At 35.5% G+C, this 21,179-nt stretch overlaps 1 protein-coding gene across 3 annotated transcripts in view; it reads left to right on the plus strand.

Moving 5' to 3' along the window:
• KCNH7 (potassium voltage-gated channel subfamily H member 7) overlaps positions 1–21,179 on the plus strand; it is a 405,370-nt gene that overhangs the window by 248,312 nt on the left and 135,879 nt on the right. For all 3 annotated transcript variants that reach the window (XM_081095167.1, XM_081095168.1, XM_081095169.1), the window contains exon 3: positions 10,651–10,806. In XM_081095167.1, coding sequence (XP_080951293.1) covers positions 10,651–10,806 — 156 coding nt within the window. The remainder of the gene's footprint in view (positions 1–10,650; positions 10,807–21,179) is intronic.

Below are 21,179 nucleotides of genomic sequence, written 5' to 3' on the forward strand. Positions count from 1 at the left end.
TAAATGCCAGCTATTTGTTATTGTTGTTATCAAAATCAGAAATACAGGACATAAAGGTAATTAAATCGGTTGTCCCAGAAGGGGCCACACATCACTCACTTTTCCCTAGAGTCACCATGTGTCTTCATTGCTCATACTGTCCCCTCGACTTGTAATGGCTCCACTCCCAATTTCTACCTGTCACAATCTCTCAGGACCCAGCTTAACCAATGCTTCTCTATGAAACCTCCCACATTCCTGAGTGGAATGACTTGTTCTCTTCTCAGGCATTCCAGCACATTCTCAGGAGTAGAGGCCCGGTGCACGAAATTCATGCATGGGGGAAGGGTGTTCCCATCAGCGCAGCCTGCACCCTCTCCAATCTGGGACCCCTCAGGGAATGTCCAAATGCCGGTTTAGGCCTGGGATCGGGCCTAAACCGGCATTCGGACATCAATCTCACAATCCAGGACCGCTGGCTCCTAACTGCTCACCTGCCTGCCTGCCTTATCACCCCTAAATGTCCCCCCGCCCCGCACCAGCCTGGTCAACCCTACTGCCCCCCCCCTTGCCAGCTGGGTCACCTCCAACTGCCCCCCCTGCCAACCTGGCTACCCCACTCATCCTGCTGTTCAGTCGTTTGGTCGCCCCTCACTAACCCCCCTGCCAGCCTGGTCACCCCGCGCAGCCTGCTATTTGGCCATTACTGCTAATGTGACGGTGTCCCAGACAATTTGCATATTCTTCTATTATTAGTGTGTGTATGTGTATACACACACACACACACATACACACACATAAATATATATGTATATGTATATATATATATAGACATATATATATATAGACATATATATATATATACATATGTATATATAAAACTTCTCTGCTTTATTCATGTTTGTAAATCTTACAATTTTAGGTGCAGTACCTTGACACACCAGAAATACCTAATATTAATGTTAAATTTTATTAATTTAAAATATATTGTACTCATTCTAAGATATGCAATAAACTCACATTATTCATAACTTTAGTTCTGCTCCAAAGTTGCAAACATAGTGAAAGCAAACAATTTATTTTCAGTAATCATGAATACACCATGAACAGAGCAAACCACGCATATGGCCATGCACAGCCTGAGTTACCAATGACATCCACACAGTGGTGACTGGCCTCAGGATTCTAATAGACCTTGAGAGCAATGTGTGTCGACCATGGTGATGTGCAGGTTCACTCATATTCTGAGTCAGTCCAGGCATTTCAGTGTTCACGCAGTTTTTCTGAATGAATGGCAGTTTAGTGGAGTGGCCTGGCTTGAGTTACATTTGAGGCCTGAAAACATGACTACGACTTATGAAAAAGAAAAGATTTGAAACAAATGTTTACTTGTGTGTAAAAACCACAAAGTATTTAAAAATGTCACAAACATACCCCAAAGTTCCTGATCAGAAATGTAGACTTGGCTTGCCTGGATACCGAGTATAGAGCTGCAAATTAGCCTCAGCTTGTTTTAGCACTCATATATTCCTATACACTAATTCAAATTTAAAAACTCCCAAATTAAATAGAAATCAGGTCTGGGAATGGGGTAATTACTGGTAGAATAGTACATGTTAAGATACAATCTGATATATAAGGCAGACAAGTATAAGAATTTTTATTTATAATTTCAACCTCCAAATAATTTATTAGTGTTTTATCAAGTACAGAAAAATAGCTGAACTTGATATTTTCAATAATCAGGTTTGTAGTATAAAGAGAACCTCCTATCTAAGCATAAATGTTAACGGAGAATGTGCCAGTGGAAAAAAAAAAGTAAGGTCAACAATTAATTATAAGTTTACATGTGTCCAGAGATTTTGAATATGAAAGACTCCTGAGAAAACAGTGAAAATATTTCCTGGCAGATGTCAGAGATTTCATGTAACTTAATGTACAGAATAGTAATGGATTATTGAATTAGGGCTTTTATGTTCTAAAACCTGATCTCTATCAAACGGTATGAACTGGACCTAGGATGTGAAACACTCTATTGTGTTTTATTTAGTGATGGCCTTTCAACTTAGAGCTAGATTATAGTGAAACCATTACTGCAAGATATGTGTCTAAATATGACAATGCTTCTTTAGTTGGGTTTCTGAGAGCTCAGATCAGAACCTGATACCAAGAAAAATAGATAGAGTGGGTGACACTGGCCTTTGCCAATCCCTCCCCACCTGCTCCAGCCCTTTGTTCCTGGCAGCTCCTCCCTCTCCAACAAGCGCCAAGGTGACCTGTGATGTTCACTGTCCTCCCCTGCAGGTGGATGCCTGAAACAGGGAGGGAGCATAACACAATTCAGTGTTTTTGAATGACATTCCAAGAAGCTAGATGTAATCACAAATTTCTCTAAAGTAGGATTTCAGAGTCAAATAAATTTGGAAACTGCTGTATTAAACTAAGTGAATATTCTTGTGTTTTTAGAACTTCTCCAAACCTCTAATACAATAATACTCATTGCGCATCTCCTAGAGGAGGACGTTTCCCAAGCTGGGTTAATTAGAGAAAGCCTTTTCCAGTAACATCTATTCTATCTCACTGCTTCAGAAACGTTGATGTAGGAGACAGTAAAAGATGCAAAGGTCTGGGTTCAAATGCTCTTCTACTATTTACAGAAAAACTTCTCTAAGATAATTGCTCATGAGCAACATGTGGCACACAGAAAACATTCAGAAAATAGTAGCTATGATTTAATTATGTTGTTAACAGTAACAGTAAATTAAATGTATAGGGGTTAAGGGAGTAGCGTAGAGCACCTTTATTCTTAGACGGTCCAGAGCTGATAAAAAAGAGAGGAGATGGAAAGTGGCCATGAGGCAGTATAGGACTGAATGGATTAAAATGAAAGATGGAGCCCGGCCAGCATGGCTCAGTGGTTGAGCATCAACCTATGAACCAGGAGTCAGGATTTGATTCCCCTTCAGGGCACGTGCCCAGGTTTCAGGCTCAATCCCTGCTGGGGGCTTGCAGGAGGCAGCCAATTGATAGTTCTCTCTATCATTGATGTTTCAATCTCTGAAATCAATAAAAATTATATTTACAAATAAATATATAAAATGCTGGGTAGGGCAGGCTGGGTAAGTGGATGGTGGCAGGAGAAGGAGGGCAGAAATATGCAAGACCGAAAGACACGGGAGAGGGTTAGTTCTCAGGCCATTCCTTGTAAAGACAAAAACATGTCAAAGATAAAAAATGCTTATAAAATATTGCTTATGAAAGACAACAAGAGATAAGCAAATACACCTAATTAAAAATTCATGGAATTCAGGGTTATTATCATGAAGAAATTGGAACCCAAGCATTCTGCCCCAAAGATGGGAAGGGAAAAAGTACCCAAAGATCAAGGGAAAGGAGAGACTGTGCATGGCTGACGTTTTGTCTGCATAATAGAGGTGATAATGGTGTCATCATCAAATTTTGTGAAGATGTAAATAACATTAAGGTACATAAAGCCATTAGAACAGTGGCTGGCACCCAACTAATGTTAGCTGTGATTAGCTCCCTTTTTGCTAAAATGTGCTTTCAAATACTGATTGTGGTCCTCCTAGAGTAAATCCAGAAATAAATATTGTTCCACACATTTCTACTATATGACAAATTCTACTGACTGTGGAGCTTGCCAAAAGCAGCTGAGTTCTGCTATCAGAAAAGTTCCCTAGTATATAGTACACTTTTTAGAGGCAGAAAGATAGTCTAGAGGGACAGGAGAAAAATAGCAAATAAACCGAAGGCCTCGACACTTACAGGTAGACAAGACACTTTTAAGACACTAGCTGATAAAAGGAAATCCCCTCTACTATGTCCTCATCCTATTCAAATTGCTATTTGGTAAACCTTCTCATCTAAAAACTAGGGGATAAGCTGGTGAGTTCATCTCGGAAGCTCCATGGGATTTGAGTGGCTCAACATCATCATCAAATGTGTGAAGGAAGTTTAACCACCATTTCAAGTTGAGAAATTGATGTTCCCACACCACTAAATCATATTAACGCTGACTTACTGCTCACTTTCTATCCTCCAGGCTCCACGCTAAGTACTTTACATGAATTATCTAATTTCACTTTCTCAACAACACTATCAGGTAGGATACTCTCTACCTTCTCTCATTTTATAGATGAGGAATCTGAGTCTTGGGGATGTTAAGCAATCTGCCCAAGATCGCTCAGAAAATAATAGCAGAGCCAGGTCTGTCCAACAAAACAGAGCTACTACTCACTGGCACTGCCTCACTATTTTCTAAATGTTTAAAATCATTTCATGTTAAAAGTAATTAAAATAAATCATTCATGCTGTTGGAATCTGAGAGAGCGCTAATACTACCACACAGAACAAGAATCTGACAGCCAGATCTGTGTAAATTAGGTTAGTATTTTATTTTTCAAGTAAATAATCTCCCCTGGAAATTTCAAAAGGGTACTCGTTGTCACATGATATTCCAACAACTATCTCAACTATCTAAATATGTTCACAATTGTTATGATTAAATTATACTGGCGATTGTTATATTAAATCTATATATGTTGATGATTATGGTGTTAAGGTTATTTCTTTACACTTAATGTATTATCAGATGCACAGCTCAGTCCTTTTGTTAATAATGCTTCTGGAGAAAATGTTTTTATTAATTCACATGAGTTTCTCTACATGCTTTAACTGGACTTTATCGGGCTTAAGCAGTAGACTGATGAAATAAGAGAAACGGGCAAGTATTAGGATACTTGTATCCCATAAGTAGTCAAGTTTAACCCAATCTACAAGGCCAAAGAGACTATATGTGCTCGATGGAGCTGCTACTCCATTTATTGTTGTTGATATGATATTGTATAAGAATTAATTAAGCCAGTCTTCTAAATGTGCCATCTGTCTCTTCAATCAAATAAATAGCTCCTGTATCTTTTGAACTTTCTTCTTTTTTTAAGATAACTCTAGTGCCTAAAACCGCCCATGTCCTGTCTGTACACTAAAATACTTCTGAAGATACTCTCACAGTTAAAACAATTCACTATATCCCAAGACCAAGAGACTGAATTCCAAGACCATAGAAAGCCATCAGGATATGACATCCTACTGTTCAAGCCTTATCTATCACTCCCCAGCTATACTAGATGGTCTGGTATACTATTAGTCTATCTGAATGAAGTTACTTAATAAACTAACATAAAGTGTTTCGTGTATCCATGTCTTTTTAGGGGGCCAGAACCTATCAATTCCCTTTCTCATTCCATCTGATAGCTCTCCTTTGTCAGCCCAAACTCTTCCTTCCTCCTGGCACTCACTCCTCTTTCTCTATATTCTTCATAATATTCAATGATTTTTCTCACCTTTTAATCGACTATGTATTTCACTTATTTATTTGTCTCTCCCAACTCCACTAGATTGTAAACTACGCAATGGCAAGGGTATGCATCTGTTTTGTTTACTGCTCAAAGGGAAGAGTCCTGGCCTTAAAAATAATAAATAAAATAAAGGGAAAAATTAATAAAATGCAGCTAGGAGTATGCCACCAATTTATTAATAAAGAAGTACTTATTCAGATCACCCTGAGTTTGCGGGCTCCGTTGTTACAGTTAAAAATTAACATTCTAGCTAGACATTTAATTAAAATGAGCACTATTCTTCCTGCCCATTCTTTCCCACTCTGAGAATGAGAACCTGTTAGAAGCTACTATTGTCTCCCACTCAGGAGACAATAGAGAAGTGAACGTGATTTTAAATAACATTAGGATCAAGGCAAATGTAACTTTATAATTATTGGGTAATGTTATTATAAATAAGTTTATTAATAAACATTAGTTTTATGTGAATGCAAGGTTCATTTTAACAAGGACTGAACTTTTTATTCTAAATTTTTTTTTAGGTCCCTATTTATGCATTATTGAATGTGATTATTTTTTTCTTCATTGCTAGATTAGCATTGGCTGAATTATATTTCCATATCTCTTGCTTCTAATTTTGTATTCAAGAAAAATATGTAGAATAATACTGTAGTGTAATTTTAAGATAATCTTAAGATAATATTACTTTACAAAGTAATAGCTTAACAGAATTTAGAATTTGTACAATTATGCAAGTTAAAATGTTTTTGCCCTATAAAATGTACTTGAGTCTCCTTTTCTAAATTATATGTACTTCCTTTCAATAGCTGCTTTCCAGAAGGCTATGAAAGATGAATGGAGATATTAAATCCAAAAAACTAAAGGAGAAAAAAAGGAAATACAAGTCTTCAGTTAACTTTAGAAGAAATATGCAGGAAACAATAGTAGTGGGCAGTAAATCCAAGATAAATATACTTATTTAATATGCTTTGGGGCTAATGCATATAAACTTTTTTTAATAAAGCACTGTAATTTTATTATTTGTTTAGCCCTAGATAATAAGTTTACAAGCATTTGTATTGAAAAAAATTATTTTCCCCTTAACTACTGAAAACAAAATTACTCTGCTCACTTATAAAACTGTTAGATTTCTATCCTCATATCCTTTATTGATTTCTCACCCAATCTGTGCTTTATGTTTTTTGTACAGTCAGCAGTATGCTCAAATGTAAAAATTTTAAACTAAGTAACAAATCTGCAAATTCACGATACTCTAAATGATCCAAGATATGTCATTTTAAGTGATAAAATCAATATGTATTTTGGTTCATTAGCAAAATACATAAGGGCTATTTCTAGCATCTCCATAGACTCTGTTTAACCAATTTGTAGTGTGATGCCTGGCCTGAACCACTTCTATTTTTAGTTCTAATGGAACATTCTTAAATTGCGTATTTTCTGTTTACTAACGTTATCCTGCTTGTTACCATGGTAACTGTGACAAGTGTTCTAGCTCACTATTTTATTAAATAAATTAAAGATGTAGCTGAAGACTGTGAGGGTTCAGCATGTCATTCTTTTTTTTTTAAATATATTTTATTGATTTTTTACAGAGAGGAAGGGATAGAGATAGAGAGTTAGAAACATCGATGAGAGAGAAACATCGATCAGCTGCCTCCTGCACATCTCCCACTGGGGATGTGCCCGCAACCCAGGTACATGCCCTTGACCGGAATCGAACCTGGGACCTTTCAGTCCGCAGGCCGACGCTCTATCCACTGAGCCAAACCGGTTTCGGCAGCATGTCATTCTTAAAACACACTTTCCCACATCAGTAAAACCATGGTCACACTTGTAGAAAATATGAAAATAATTATAAATAAAGTCTTATACATTACAGATTTGGGATGCTGTCCACATTTCAAATCTGAGTCATAACTAGCGCTTAGGTTTCTCCAACTTACAAAGTCCATGTTCTGAAAGTGTTATTGTAAATCAGTTCCTTGGAAATTAGAATATGTTCACCCATAGAAATAATTTCATAAATAATAGATCTCCAGGCCCACCCTCAAAAGCCTGTGATGTCTCAGGCTATAGTAATATTAGCAGTAACTTTTGTTCTCAGCTCTGGCAGAAGGAGCCATGTTATAGGGGTGAGGAGAAAGGAAGGAGTGTTCTCATACTCATTTTGTTTTCAACAGTCAAAGTGTAGATGGGGCGCTGTTTTGGAATACTCGCATCCATTGGCCTTCCCAGATGTTGGGGCCCCCAACTAAATTCTGCTATTTGCCTTTGCCCACGTCTTCAGCATCTTGGTGTCCTTTTGTTTTCCTGCATCTCGCTCTCAATTTGGTGCTGGACCCACCTTGCTGCCAACCTACTCCTAACTCTAAAGTGAGCTATCACTGTCCTGAAGAGTCAAGGCAGTCTCAACCAGTTGTTTAAAAAGAAAGCCATTGGGCTGTGCATTATCTCTGCAGGTTTAGTGACTTCTGTCATATGTCCCCGCTGCCCCAGGAACCCATATAAAGGGCCCACCCTCAGTGTAAATGGTTCAGGCGAGAGGTATATGAGTGGGGTCCTGGCAGGACACAAGTGGTGTTCAACAGAGGCAAGTGTAGAACATTTGCAGAGATGTGAACAGGGTTACAAGAGCCACTGGAGAACTTCCAGGCACCCAGGGCCTAGCATCAACCAGGAACCATTACCACTCTTGAAAGAAGCTGGCCTTTAGGGCCTGTGACCCTCGCAAGGCTGGGGGCACCGTTAGTTTCACCTTCCCTCCCTCCTATCTCTTGCCAATGCCACTCATTAGCCAAATCCACCCAGAACTCAGGGTTCTGCAGGTTGAGGAAGTCAGCAGCTTTGAGGCCTGGAGTAACACATAAAAAAGCAGAGGATGAATGGGGAGAAGAAACTGCCGTTTGTGACAACATGGATGGAATATCATGCTAAGGGAGCTAAGTCAAACAGAAAAAGTCAAGAACCATTTGATTTCACTCTTGTGGGATATAAAACTGAAAGCAACAAATAAACAAACAAGCAAACAAAAACGCATAGACACAGACAACAGTATGAGAGTTACCAGAGAGAAAGGGAGTCTGGTGGTAGTAAAAAAAAAAAAAAAAGATAAACGGGATCAAATATGTGATGACAGAAAAGACTTGACTTTGGGTGGTAAACACAATGCAATATACAGATGATATGTTATAGAATTGTCCACTTGAAACCTATATCAGTTTATTAACCAATGTCACCCCAATGAATCGAATTAAAAATGTGAAAAAAATAAAGGCAATCAAAATATACACTATTACTTGAATGAGAACTCTTTCTGAAGTTTTTGCATTTTAAACGTACAATACTTTTGAATCCCTAACCTGTGAGATTTCTGTCACCATGACTAAAAAAATTATTCAAGACCTTGAGGGCATTATGTTAAGTGAAATAAGTCAGACAAAGACAAATACCATATGATCTCACATGTGGACTCTAACAAACAAAATAAACAAACAGTAACAACAACCAATAAAAAGCTCATAGACACAGAGAACAGATTGGTGGTTGCCAAGGAAGGGGGTGCAAGGGATAAACAAATAGGAAAAGGGGGTCAAAAGGTACAAACTTCCAGCTATAAAATAAATAAATAATGGAATGTAATATACAGCATGGTTACTATATACTGTACGTAATAATAATACCATATTGCAAATCTAAACGTTGCTAAGAGAGCAAATCTTAAAAGTCCTCATCACAAGAACAAAAAGAAAAAATATAGCTATTTGGTGACAGATGTTAACTAGATGGTGGAGATCATTTCACAACGTATACAGATATTGAATAATTATGTTATACACCTAAAACCAATATGTATAATGTTACACTTTAATTATACCTCAATAAAAAATATTTAGATGATACAATTATGAAGAACCTGCTTTGAGGTTATACTTAGTTTGAAAAGTCAGACACAAGAAGACAGAATTCAATTGATTTAAAGGAAGTCACTTTCTTGGCTATATTCTCTAAATCGTGAATCTTAGGTTTTCTCTTCAAGGATGGGTGGTACTAGTTGATTGTAAACTGAGTCATCCCTTTGGTAATTTCTGGATAATCCTAATAAAATATATCTAATTACCCCTATAATTGTTTTTATCAAAGAATTTCAACTTTTTGGTTGAAGGGATCAAATTAAAACAATAATATAGACAAAATTTTGTTCCCATTTGCTGACAGGTTACAAATCAAATAAAATTATTATAATTAGGGCATTGGGAATTTTGCACAAAAAAAGAAACAATTATTGGAACATATGTGAGAGTCAATAATCTACTGGATTATTCCCAAGAAAGTAGATGAGAAAAAGGAAATAATTCCTTTAATGCTAAAATCAGAATGGTACAAAAGGAGTTATCTTTATTGTTTGTACACAAATTTTATATAAATTCAGATTTAAGCAAAATATATAAGGAAAGGCTAAGAATTTTTTCTAGAAAGTTTAAAAATATGTCTTTTTCCATATACTAATTTTTATAGTCTGTCTGACTTATTGGGGGTGAAACAAATGAGCATTCATATTCTGTTATTCCATAACATAATACCTGAATTTGCCTGTGAATACTTTCTGACACATTTTGTGCATATTTTAAGTTAGTATCTATGTAATAAAATATGAAATAAAAAATCAAGTATTTTTTTAAGAAGTGCAAATTGATAGTTGCAAAATAGTCATGGAAATGTAAAGTACAGCATAGGAAATATAGTTACTAAGATTATAAGTATGTATAGTGCCAGGTGGGTTCTAGACTTATTGGGGGGTTATTTTGTAAATTATATAAATGTCTAACCACTATGTTGTACACCTGACACTAATATAAAATAATATTGAATATAAACTGTAATTGAAAAATATACCAATTGTAAATAACATGCATGTACCATTCATATAATCTTTTAAAATAGAAAATAATGCAGTTTTTATGGAATGATGCTTAGTATTTAGTTACAGTAAAAATTGGGGGTGGGGAGAAATGTATATGAGGTTAGTGTACCAGCTACCCTGGGGAAGGAAAGAACCAAGGTTGTGCAAATCCAGGATGTGGCTTAACATATTACTGCATTATGTATTGCAATAAAAGGATGCATATTTATTGCAATAAAAGCATATGTAATAAGAAGAAAATCAAAAATTTTTTATTTAATTTCAATTATCATGTAAGAGAAAATTCTATACGGCTTTATTAAAATTTTAATATGACGATACTTCAAAATGTTGGCATATTTTTAACCTAACACTCGTCTTTCATTTCCTCAGGGTCCACTTTCATTTGTAACACACACATAATTCCAGTGAAAAATCAAGAGGGTGTGGCTATGATGTTCATCATTAACTTTGAATATGTGACAGATGAGGAAAATGCTGCTTCCCCAGAGAGGGTAAACCCAATATTACCAGTCAAAACTATCAACCGTAAGTAAAAGTAATGTGTACATAATGTTCTTGTTATTCTGCTGTTATAAATATTTTAATACATTCTTCATTTACTATTTCAGTTCTCAAAATAAGTTTACTTTTTAAGTAAAATAACTTTCTATTTTAAAAAACCATAGCTGAAATTTTACTTTGGTGCCTTACAGAATCAATCAGCTGCTTTCAAAGCCATTTGACTTGTATATACCATGGTAAATCCAACCAGTCCCCTACTGAGGGACATTTAGGTTGTTGCAAACTTTGGCTACTACGATTAATGCCAGAATGAATTGTTCATATATATTTTCATAAGTGTATGTGTAGATTTTTGGATGAAGCATCTTTAGGTTAGGTTTTATATGTGGGATTCCTGGGTCAAATTGTAGATGCATACGTAATCTTTTTAGATACTGCCAAACTCCCCTCCTTATGGTTTCAACCATTTTGCACTATTACAAGCAGTATGGTAGACATTTTCCCCAAAGCAATACTAACAGAGTGAGTCAGCCTTCTTGATTTTTGTCATTATGCTAGGTGAGTAGTATCTCAATTAATTTAGTTTACATTTCTGTTATTATGAGTGAGGCTTATATATTTAAGCACTACAAACATTTTTCCTGTCAACTATTTCTTACATACATTATTGCTTTTTTTTGTTCTTTCAAATTTTAGAATCAGTTACAAATCACTTCTGCAGCAAGTACATTGTTTTTTATCTTTTTTTCCTGATTTTTGTCATGCAAAAGCAATTTTTGTTAATTTGGCTAAATTTATCAACATTTTTCCTTGTTGATTCTGAATTCTTAAGTCATAGTAGAAAAGCTTTAACCATTTCAAGGTTGTAAGTAAATTTATTCTTAATCTAGAACTTGTTTGGTTTTATATTTTAGGATCTCTAGTACACTTAAGTTTAGCTCGTTTTATAGTGCATGGTATCAATTTAATTTATCATTTAATCAATGGCTGTACTTCTTTATTGATTAGAAAATCTATCTTTTTACCAGGAATTTCAAATGCCACCTTTATCACATACTAAACTTCTTGTGTACTTTCATCTACTTCTCAACTTTATTCTGCTCTCTTGGTCTATTTATCCTTCAGAATAACACATTTTTAAGTATCTGACATGAAACGCTCTTTTTGATATTAATTTTTAGGGGTTTGGAGTTATTTCTTGCTTAACACTGTAGATGAACTTTAGAAACAACATATCTAGATAGAAAAAAATCCTTTTTATATTTTTATTAAATTCACATTACCTTTATAAATTAATTTGAAGGAAGTTAAAATCTTTATAATATTGAGTCATTCTATGCAAAATTGTGTGTTTTATGTATTTTCATTTTTAAGTCTAATTTTTGTGTTTTTTAGGAGTGCTTTAAAAATTTCCTCATTGTTTTGTTTGCTACTTGACATTTAACTATTTTGTTGCAGCTATTATAAATAGAATCTTCTCTTTCATATTTTTAAGGCTACAGGTTTTTAGAGTAGGTTCACTTTATAGTCTACTCTCTTAGTGACGTGTCTTAGTTTGCAAGTGGCTTATACATTGACTCTCAGAGATTGCTTTACCTTTTCAACTCTTATGCATCAAATACTGTAGTTTTTTCTTTTCTAATTGCACTGGCTATTCCCTCCGACATATCATTAAAAAGAAGTTGTCGGTGAGCATCTTGCCTAATTCCTAAATTTGTGTGCACGTCATCAGTGTTCCCAATTAATTGAAATGATGGCATGTGGACTAAGTTGTATGTGTTTTATAATTTTAAGATAGTCTCCACTGACATATTTATTAAGAATGGGTGCTGAAATTTGTAAATTGCCTTTCAGGATCTGTCGAAATGAGTGCACTATTTTTTTCTTATTTTTATGGTAAATTTTATAAATGAATTTTATTAATGTGAAATCATACTTGTAACTCTAAAAGGGACCACATTTGGACATGATGAACTTTATTTGTAATATGCTGTTGAACAACTTCATCTAAAATGAATTTAGAATTATTGCATTGATATTCATTAGGGATTCTGTAATATTTTGTGTGTATGTGCAATTTCATAGATATTTATATCAATGTTATAATTCCTTAAAAAATAATCTGGAGTTTCTTCTCTTATTTTTTATGCTACAGAACTCTTTAAATAGTTTGAGTATTATCTAGATTCAAAAGTTAAGTTTGATTCTTCTGTAAAATGATCTAGGCCAGTGGTCGGCAAACTCAGTCAACAGAGCCAAATATCAACAGTACAACGATTGAAATTTCTTTTGAGAGCCAAATTTTTTAAACTTAAACTATATAGGTAGGTACATTGTTATTAACTTAATTAGGGTACTCCTAAGCTGGCCTTTGCTAAAAAACGTTCTCAATCTGATTGAGGTACATTCGCTGAGGTCGACCCCTTCCAACTCTCCCATACACACTTGTCTTGTATACTTGTTTCGTCTATCTCCTTTCGTTCATCCTCTCTATATGTCCAAACCATCTCAACATACCTTTCTCAATCCTCTACACTACATCTTCTTTCACTCCACAACATTCCCTAAAATTAACTTAATAAACTTTACTTAAAGTTTTAAGTCAACTTCGTGCTATATGTGCGTGCCTGCACATGGTATTTTGTGGAATTGCCACACTCAAGGGGCCAAAGAACCACATGTGGTTCGCGAGCCGTGGTTTGCTGACCACTGGTCTAGGCCCAGTACTTATCAGTGTAGTAGCTTTTGAACAAGTTTGTTGTTTTTGCTTTTGTTTTTTTTTTCCTCCAGAGATTGGTCTAGTCAAATTATTCACCTCAACCAGCATTAATTTTGTTAAATTTTATTTTCTAGAAATTATTCATGTAGACTTTAAAATTTTATTTTAATAGAATTATTCAAAGTAGTCTTTTATAATATGCTTAAGTATTTTCTTTGTTTCTACAGTTATTTCCTTTGTGACAGTTCTCCGTTTTTTTGTTTCCTCCATCTAAATTTTTTATTAGTACTTTTCTTTCCAAAGAACTAATCTTTATTGTTTTTTTTAATATTTTTATTGATTTCAGAGAGGAAGAGAGAGCGAGATAGAGAAACATGAATGATGAGAGAGAATCATTGATTAGCTGCCTCCTGCATGCCTCATACTGGTGATTGAGCCCCCAGCCCAGGCATGTGCCCTGACCTGGAATCGAACTGTGACCTCCTGGTTCATAGGTCGATGCTCATCCACTGATTTATTGGTTTATTGGCTGGGCTTTATTGGTTTATTAATTGTTACTTTTCCTTTTATATCAGTAAAAGGACCTTATATTCAGCTGCCTCTTTGTTTCCCTCTCCCCAAGGGACAATTCCACCTTTGAAGTTTCCCCCACCTCTCCAAGAAGTACCGCTTTTCTGAGACTACTCTCTGGGGTCTTGTGCACTTTCCAAGCCACTTTCAATTGTCTCTCTAGTAACCAGCGCTCTGTTCATCCGGGTCACTCGCCTGCTTACAGCATTTCTTACTCAGGGGCAGCCCTCTTCTGAGAGTAAACCTAACGATATGTCTCCCACCCACTCCAAGGAGACTTGGGTATGCCCCCTTTTCCACTTATTTTTTGCCCAACGCTATTGCAGTGTGCTCTCCTGAGCCAGTTCTGCTGGTTTCGAACATTTATTTCCCTGCTTACATGTAAATTAAAGTTGGTAATGTCTCTTTCTCTAATTATTCTTTAGGCATAGTTTATGGGTATTTTTATTTGACTCCTTATTGACCTTTATGACTTTTAGGAGGATCCCTGAGAAAATTGGCATTTAGGTATCTGTCATTGTCTGTGGGAAGATGAAAGCCTTATTGCAAAACTTAATATTTTTAAAAATCTGTTATACTTTATATAAATTCAGATAACTCAATATATATATATATATATATATATATATATATATATATATATTAAAAATCACATTTTCAAAAGTCATTGTTATAAACCTAAGTATAATGCTAGATCACATGTACATCAACTGAGAATTTTTACAATACCACTTACTTTCTTAGTTATATCTAAGTGACAGTACAATATTCTGTTAAAGCAATGTTGGAAAAAATATTTTAATATAATATGATTCTAATATTCTGAATATTTTACTCTGAACAATATTACTCTTAGGGAAAATTCTCTATCAAAATCATCAGTTTATCAATTTCCCAAGTGATATATTTAGAAATGAAATTAAAGTACCATAAAAAAACATTGTGATACCAAAGTCTTATTCTTTTAAGACTGGTTTGCTTCTTCATTGTCTTCACAAATTCTTTATTTTTTCCATAAAGTGGTTGTCTTGCATCATTCATCAAATTGGATGGACATGAAAAAGAGAAAGTTGTATCAGCTTTCTGATACAACAATGGCAGAGAGAAGATACTTTTTTAATAAAGAAAGCACTCATTTCAAACTAAAATGTAAATGGAGAATTGAAACTTTGATCTCAAATGGAAGATAATCTATACAGTAGCCTTCCAGAATATAATACATTATCTATGCTACTCTACACTGTGACTAAAATAGAGCCTCATGTGCAAGTGAGAGCGTATTCAGCAGAGATCATTTCTTATGTTGTGAACATGAAAGGTTTCCCCACACTGCAGCTGTCAATCCTAAGGGAATCATTGAAGAGGGTACAGATATGCAGGTAGAACTGTTTCCAGAGCATTACAAAAGGCCCATTACTTACAACCAGTAAACTGGGTTTAGATTACACCCTTCTATCATTATACTCTCTACATTTCCTTTTATTTGGTGTCAGGTTTTGAAAAGTTGATTGTTAGATCAAGCAGAAAAGTGAAAGAGAGACAAATTAAGCTGGGTAATTCTGATATGATACAATTCCTACTTTTTATTATATCTGATCTTTGGTAACTCCTTCTGATTTTTTTTCTTCAAGTATAACTTATTATAACTGAATAAAATAATTGCATTGGCTATTTCCAACATTGTTGTTCCAAGGATGGACAGACAATAAACAAACAAAAAGGGAGAGAGATCAACCAAAGGACTTGTATGCATGCATATAAGCATAACCAATGGACACAGACACTAGGGGGGTGAGGGCATGAGCGGGAGCGGGAGAGGGCGATGGGGGTATAAGGACACGTATGTAATACCTTAATCAATCAATCAATCAATCAATACATTTAAGAAAATTAAATATCGAGACATCTTTTTTTTCCAGAAACATCTTATCTTCAAAATATTTAGTGTATAATCTAAATAAGGAATGTGTACTTGTCTACAGTATGTGCCCCCAAGTGGTGGGATTTAAATGAGAGTAATAGAGAAAAGGCAACTGAGAACATGGGAGTTTCTGTATATTTAAATGCCTCTCCTGAATTGTCGACAAAATAAAGAAAAAAAATGTGAACTAACAACACAAGAAACAAAAATGAAAAAGAAGTGAAGTATTAAATTGAGAATATTAAATAAAAGAAAAGGACCTAAATGCACAATAGAAAAGATGGATCATAAAAAGGAACTATGATACATGGGGCTTACTAAGTTCTGGAAACCTATAAACTTGCTTTGTACTAAATGGAGTGGTGGATCATTTCTCAGGACAAATAGTTTCAGGGTTCACAGAAAACATGAAGAGCTTTCTCTAGGAAGAACTAATTTTTCACAAACTTATTCTTTGTCAAGGATATAGGACCAGTCACATATAGATGACTTATGTCCCTAGAGTGAAGCAAGTACAGTGGAGAGTACTGTTTTGATAGGTATATCTATCAAACTGATAAATACTACACAATTGAGTGAACAAATTGCTATGTAATAAATATAAATACCAAGCAACAGATATAGTTAATTTTTTTATCTCGATTGTTTCTGTAAAAACTCCACAATCTAAAAAGTAGAAATGATACAGACTAACAAAGAAAATTGTGTGATTATTTTGTTTGTTGTTTATTTTAATAACTGAAAGGAAACCACATCTAAAGGAAATAATACTAATGGGAAAACAAGTTCTCTCTCTCTCTCTCTCTCTCTCTCTCTCTCTCTCTCTCTCTCTCTCATATTTGTACAATGTTGAAAATAACCAAATTATGTGTTTTAGCTTACACAATTAATTTCAAAGTTAATTATTGTCAAGTTTAAGAAAATGCTGCTTTTAGTATTTTAACTGAAATACTTTTTAAGCTTCATATTATATTATTCACAAGTATATTTGAGTTTTCATACCAGGAATCTAGAATCACCAGTCCATTTCTCTCTCTCTCTCTCTCTCTCTCTCTCTCTCTCTCTCTCTCTCTCTCCCTCCCTCCCTCACACACACACTTTAATTTATTAAAAATTTCTCAAGGGAGCCCTGGCCAGCATGCTCAGTGGTTAGTGTATGGGCCCCACACACAGAAGGGTTGCAGGCATGCTGGAGGCAACCAATCAATGTGTCTCTTTCACAAAGACGTCTCTCTCTCTCTCCACCTTCCAGTACTCTAAAAATCAATGTAAAAAATATCCTCCTGAGAGGATTAACAACAACAATTTATCAAGGGAGATTGAGAAAATTTATCTTTTTCTAAATTTGTTTGTTAGTCTACTTTGATTAAATTCCACATATAAATATGTGAGATCTTGCGGTATTTTGATATTTGTCTTTCTCTGCCTGGCTTATTTCACTTAGGATAATGCTCTCTAGGTCCATCCATGCTCTCCCCAAAGGGTAAGATTTCCTTCTTTTTTTTTTTCAATTAATCCTCACCTGAGGATATGTTTTTATTGATTTTGAGAGAGGGAGGGAGAGAGTCAGAGAGAGAGAGAGACAGTAAGAGAGAGATGAGAAAGAAACATCTATAGTTGCCTTCCGTATTTGCCGCAACCAGGGATTAAACTCGAAACCTAGGTATGTGCCCTGACCAGGAATCAAAAGAATTTGCCGCCTTTTGTTGTATGGGACCACACTTTAACCAACTGAGCACCCAGGCAGAGCAAGAGTTCCTTCTTTACAGCTGAGTAGTATTCCACTGTATATATGTACCACAGATTTTTAATCCACTCATCTACTGATGTGCACTCGGGCTGCTTCCAAATCTTGGCTATTGTAAATTATGCTGCAGTGAACATGGGGGTGCATATATTCTTCCAAATTAGTGTTTGGGATTTCCTCAGTTACACTCCCAGCAGTGGAATTTCTGGGTCATAGGCAGTTCCATTTTTAATTGTTTAGGTAACTACATACTGCCTTCCACAGAAAACCCATCTTAAATTTTAAAAATATTAATTTACCAATATACTTCTAAACAGAAAATGAATTCATTCTGTTTTTACCTTGTTCAGCTCTAATTCATGCAGTTATCCCCATTTTATAAATAGTGCGTACCTAATACTTATTCATATAATATATAAATGAATGAATATTATTATTACATTGAGTAATTAGGGGTTTGATTTTTTTTCCTATTGAATCAGCACTACCCAGATTGTCTAACTCAGTGGCTCTTTAAGTGTGAGACCATCAGCATCACCTTGCAACATGTTTGAGATACAGGTTCATGGGCCTTACACCAGAACAGCTGAATAAGAAATAGAGAAATTCAATAATCCATATTTTAACAAACTCTTTAGATCATTCTGATACCCACTAAATTTTGGAAACTACTGGACTAACTTAATTAATGTTTATATAAAATTATAAAGATAAATTTTAAGTGAAACAAAATATAAAAATTTAGCAAAACAAAGTTAAATTTCTATCATTTGTTATTCTCTCAGTAATTTTCAAAAGGGAGCTTTATATTTAATCTTATTATGGTACTATAATTATCTTTAATTATCTTTAAAATGATTAAAATTATACTTCCCCAAATCAAAGCAGAGCTTTACTTTCATCCTTACTAAAATAAAAGTTTGAATTACTCTAAAAGCTTTGACTGAAGCTGTCTCCACACACAGAATAAAGTTGATAATTTAGGGAATTATCTGGCTAATTTTAGCCTTAAAAATTTATTTCTATGATTTGGACTCAACATTTTGAATAATTAACACATAAAATATGTCTTTTCCTGAATAGCTGCATTACTCCCTCAAATTTGTATCTCAATTTTCACACCTCAAGCTCAGGAACAAATAAATTTTCTAAATAGCTGGTTCATAAAAAGGCAGTCATAGTGTTTTTATGATTCTCCATTGGAGCTGAAAGTCATCCTTTAATTCAAAGATGAAAAGCTGGTATCCTATATAATAAAAGGCTAATATGAAAATCAACCGAACAGTGGAACGACTGGTCCCTATGACCCTCACTGACCACCTAGGGGCAGACCCTCAATGCAGGAGCTGCCCCCTGGTGGTCAGTGCGCTCCCACAAGGGGAGCACTGCTAGGCCAGAAGCCGGGCTCATAGCTGGCGAGCTCAGCGACAGTGGCAGGATCCTCTCCTGCCTCTGAGGCAGCGCTAAGGAGCAGCGAGCTCAGTTTCTGGCTGATCGCTGCTCCCACAGGAGGAGCGCCGCTCACCCAGAAGCCTGGCTCACAGCTGGTGAGCACAGCAGTGGTAGAGGAAGCCTCTCCTGCCTCCACAGCAGCGCTAAGGACCCCTGGGTGGATGTCCGCCTGCTGGCTTAGGCCCACATGGGTCTAAGCCGGAAGGCGGACATCCCCCGATGTGTCCCAGACTGTAGGAGGGCACAGGCCAGGCTGAGGGACACCCCCACTCCAGTGCACGAATGCTGTGCACCAGGCCTCTAATATTAGTATAGTTTCTCTCTCAACAAGCATTACCTAGAAACAATCTATTATTCACATGAATTTAATTAAAGGTTTTACAACATTGCTATGTTTTCTATTATGTGTTTGGAAGTTACCTCTTTTTAAAGATTATATTTAATATAGCAAAATGAACCATGGCATGGCTGCTAATGGAAATCTGGGAAAAGTTCAGTCATAGGTTACAATTGATTTTATGTCATGTTTCTCCCTGGGATTTGGGCAAAATTATATTTTTAAGATCAAGAAAGTTGCTAGTAGAGGAAAATCAGTACGCATTATCTCTTCATTAACAATGAATGTTAATGATCACTTAAATTAGCATATCCACACCAGAGTCCCTCCCCATATGTATATCATTTGGAAGCTTTTGTTACTTAGCAACCCCTAAATCAGGCCGAGGCCCTAGTCATACAACATTTGAGTAATGTTTGTTCCATTTGTATTTAGAATATCCTATGAAGAGAATCCCTGTCAATATTATAACTACCCGGTCATTTTGAGTCAGTCTAGGCAAACATGTTATTATTTTCACACAATTTGAATGGATTGTTTAACTTGGCATTTGGAAAAGGAAGAAATCAATGGAAGATAAAGTAACGGTTATTATAAATCATACATTGATTTATTCAGCAATTATCACATTCAACCCTAGTGAAGTCTATATACTAATAACACTGATGTGTTTGCTTTCATTACCACTCCCTCCTCACTAGGGATTACAACCTTGGGTGGCTAAAAGCAGTCCACTGCCATGTCCTGGCTGTCTTATCTCCCTTCTCCCACACCTGCATTTTCTGCTTCTTACTCTCATGATGACCTGGCCAGGTGGGAAGCAGTGCTTCTCAATGTTATGTCTAACATTCCTAGGTATAATCTTAATAGAAAAATTGTTTGTAGTCAAATTGGTGCAATAGTTTTCTTCCAAACTCACTAGATGAGAACCAGCTCTGAGGGGGGGTGGAAGGGAGAAAGAGAGAGAGAGAGAGAGAGAGAGAGAGAGAGAGAGAGAGAGAGAGAACAGTTCAGATTAATGAGATATTTTCAATTTGGGAATGTTTAGCAAAACCATTTTCTAAAGTCCCATTACCACAGGAGAGAGGATAGATTTGATTGTTATAATTTTGTGAGAACTTCCATTAGCACAAAGATATAAGCAAAGTAAGTCAAAAATGGAAGTAATATTAACAGTCAACTAATCCTAGGAGATTCTAGGGAGGTTAATAGAAGAATTTTGGTTTGGGAAACGGGAGTGGGTCCTTATTCAATCTCTGAGATAATAAATAAAATTGTGGGTATGTATTTATCTGCATTTATTTAGAGAAGAAAGTTATGATTCTCATTAGATTCTCAGGTGGATATTCATAGTCAAAAAAAACCCAGCAAATCTTGAATAAACTGAAATTAAATCAGGGAAACTACTGTTTTATTCTGACTTTACCCTGATTTCTTATTTGACTGGGGGCCAAGTATTTCATATCTTTCCATATTTGGTTAAAGTCATAATTCTAGAGTTCTCAAAGAAAAAGACAAGGGGAATATCAATGTGCCTTCTTGGTTGAAAAGTAGAAAGCTCTTAGTTCAATATGACACAGGATACATGAAGATGCAGCTTCTAACTTATATTTAGCAGCTCCACAAAAAACCTCCAGAGAAAGACCTTGTC

This window comes from Myotis nattereri (assembly GCF_964212035.1).
Source record: "Myotis nattereri genome assembly, chromosome: 7".
Taxonomy (NCBI): Eukaryota; Metazoa; Chordata; class Mammalia; order Chiroptera; family Vespertilionidae; genus Myotis; species Myotis nattereri.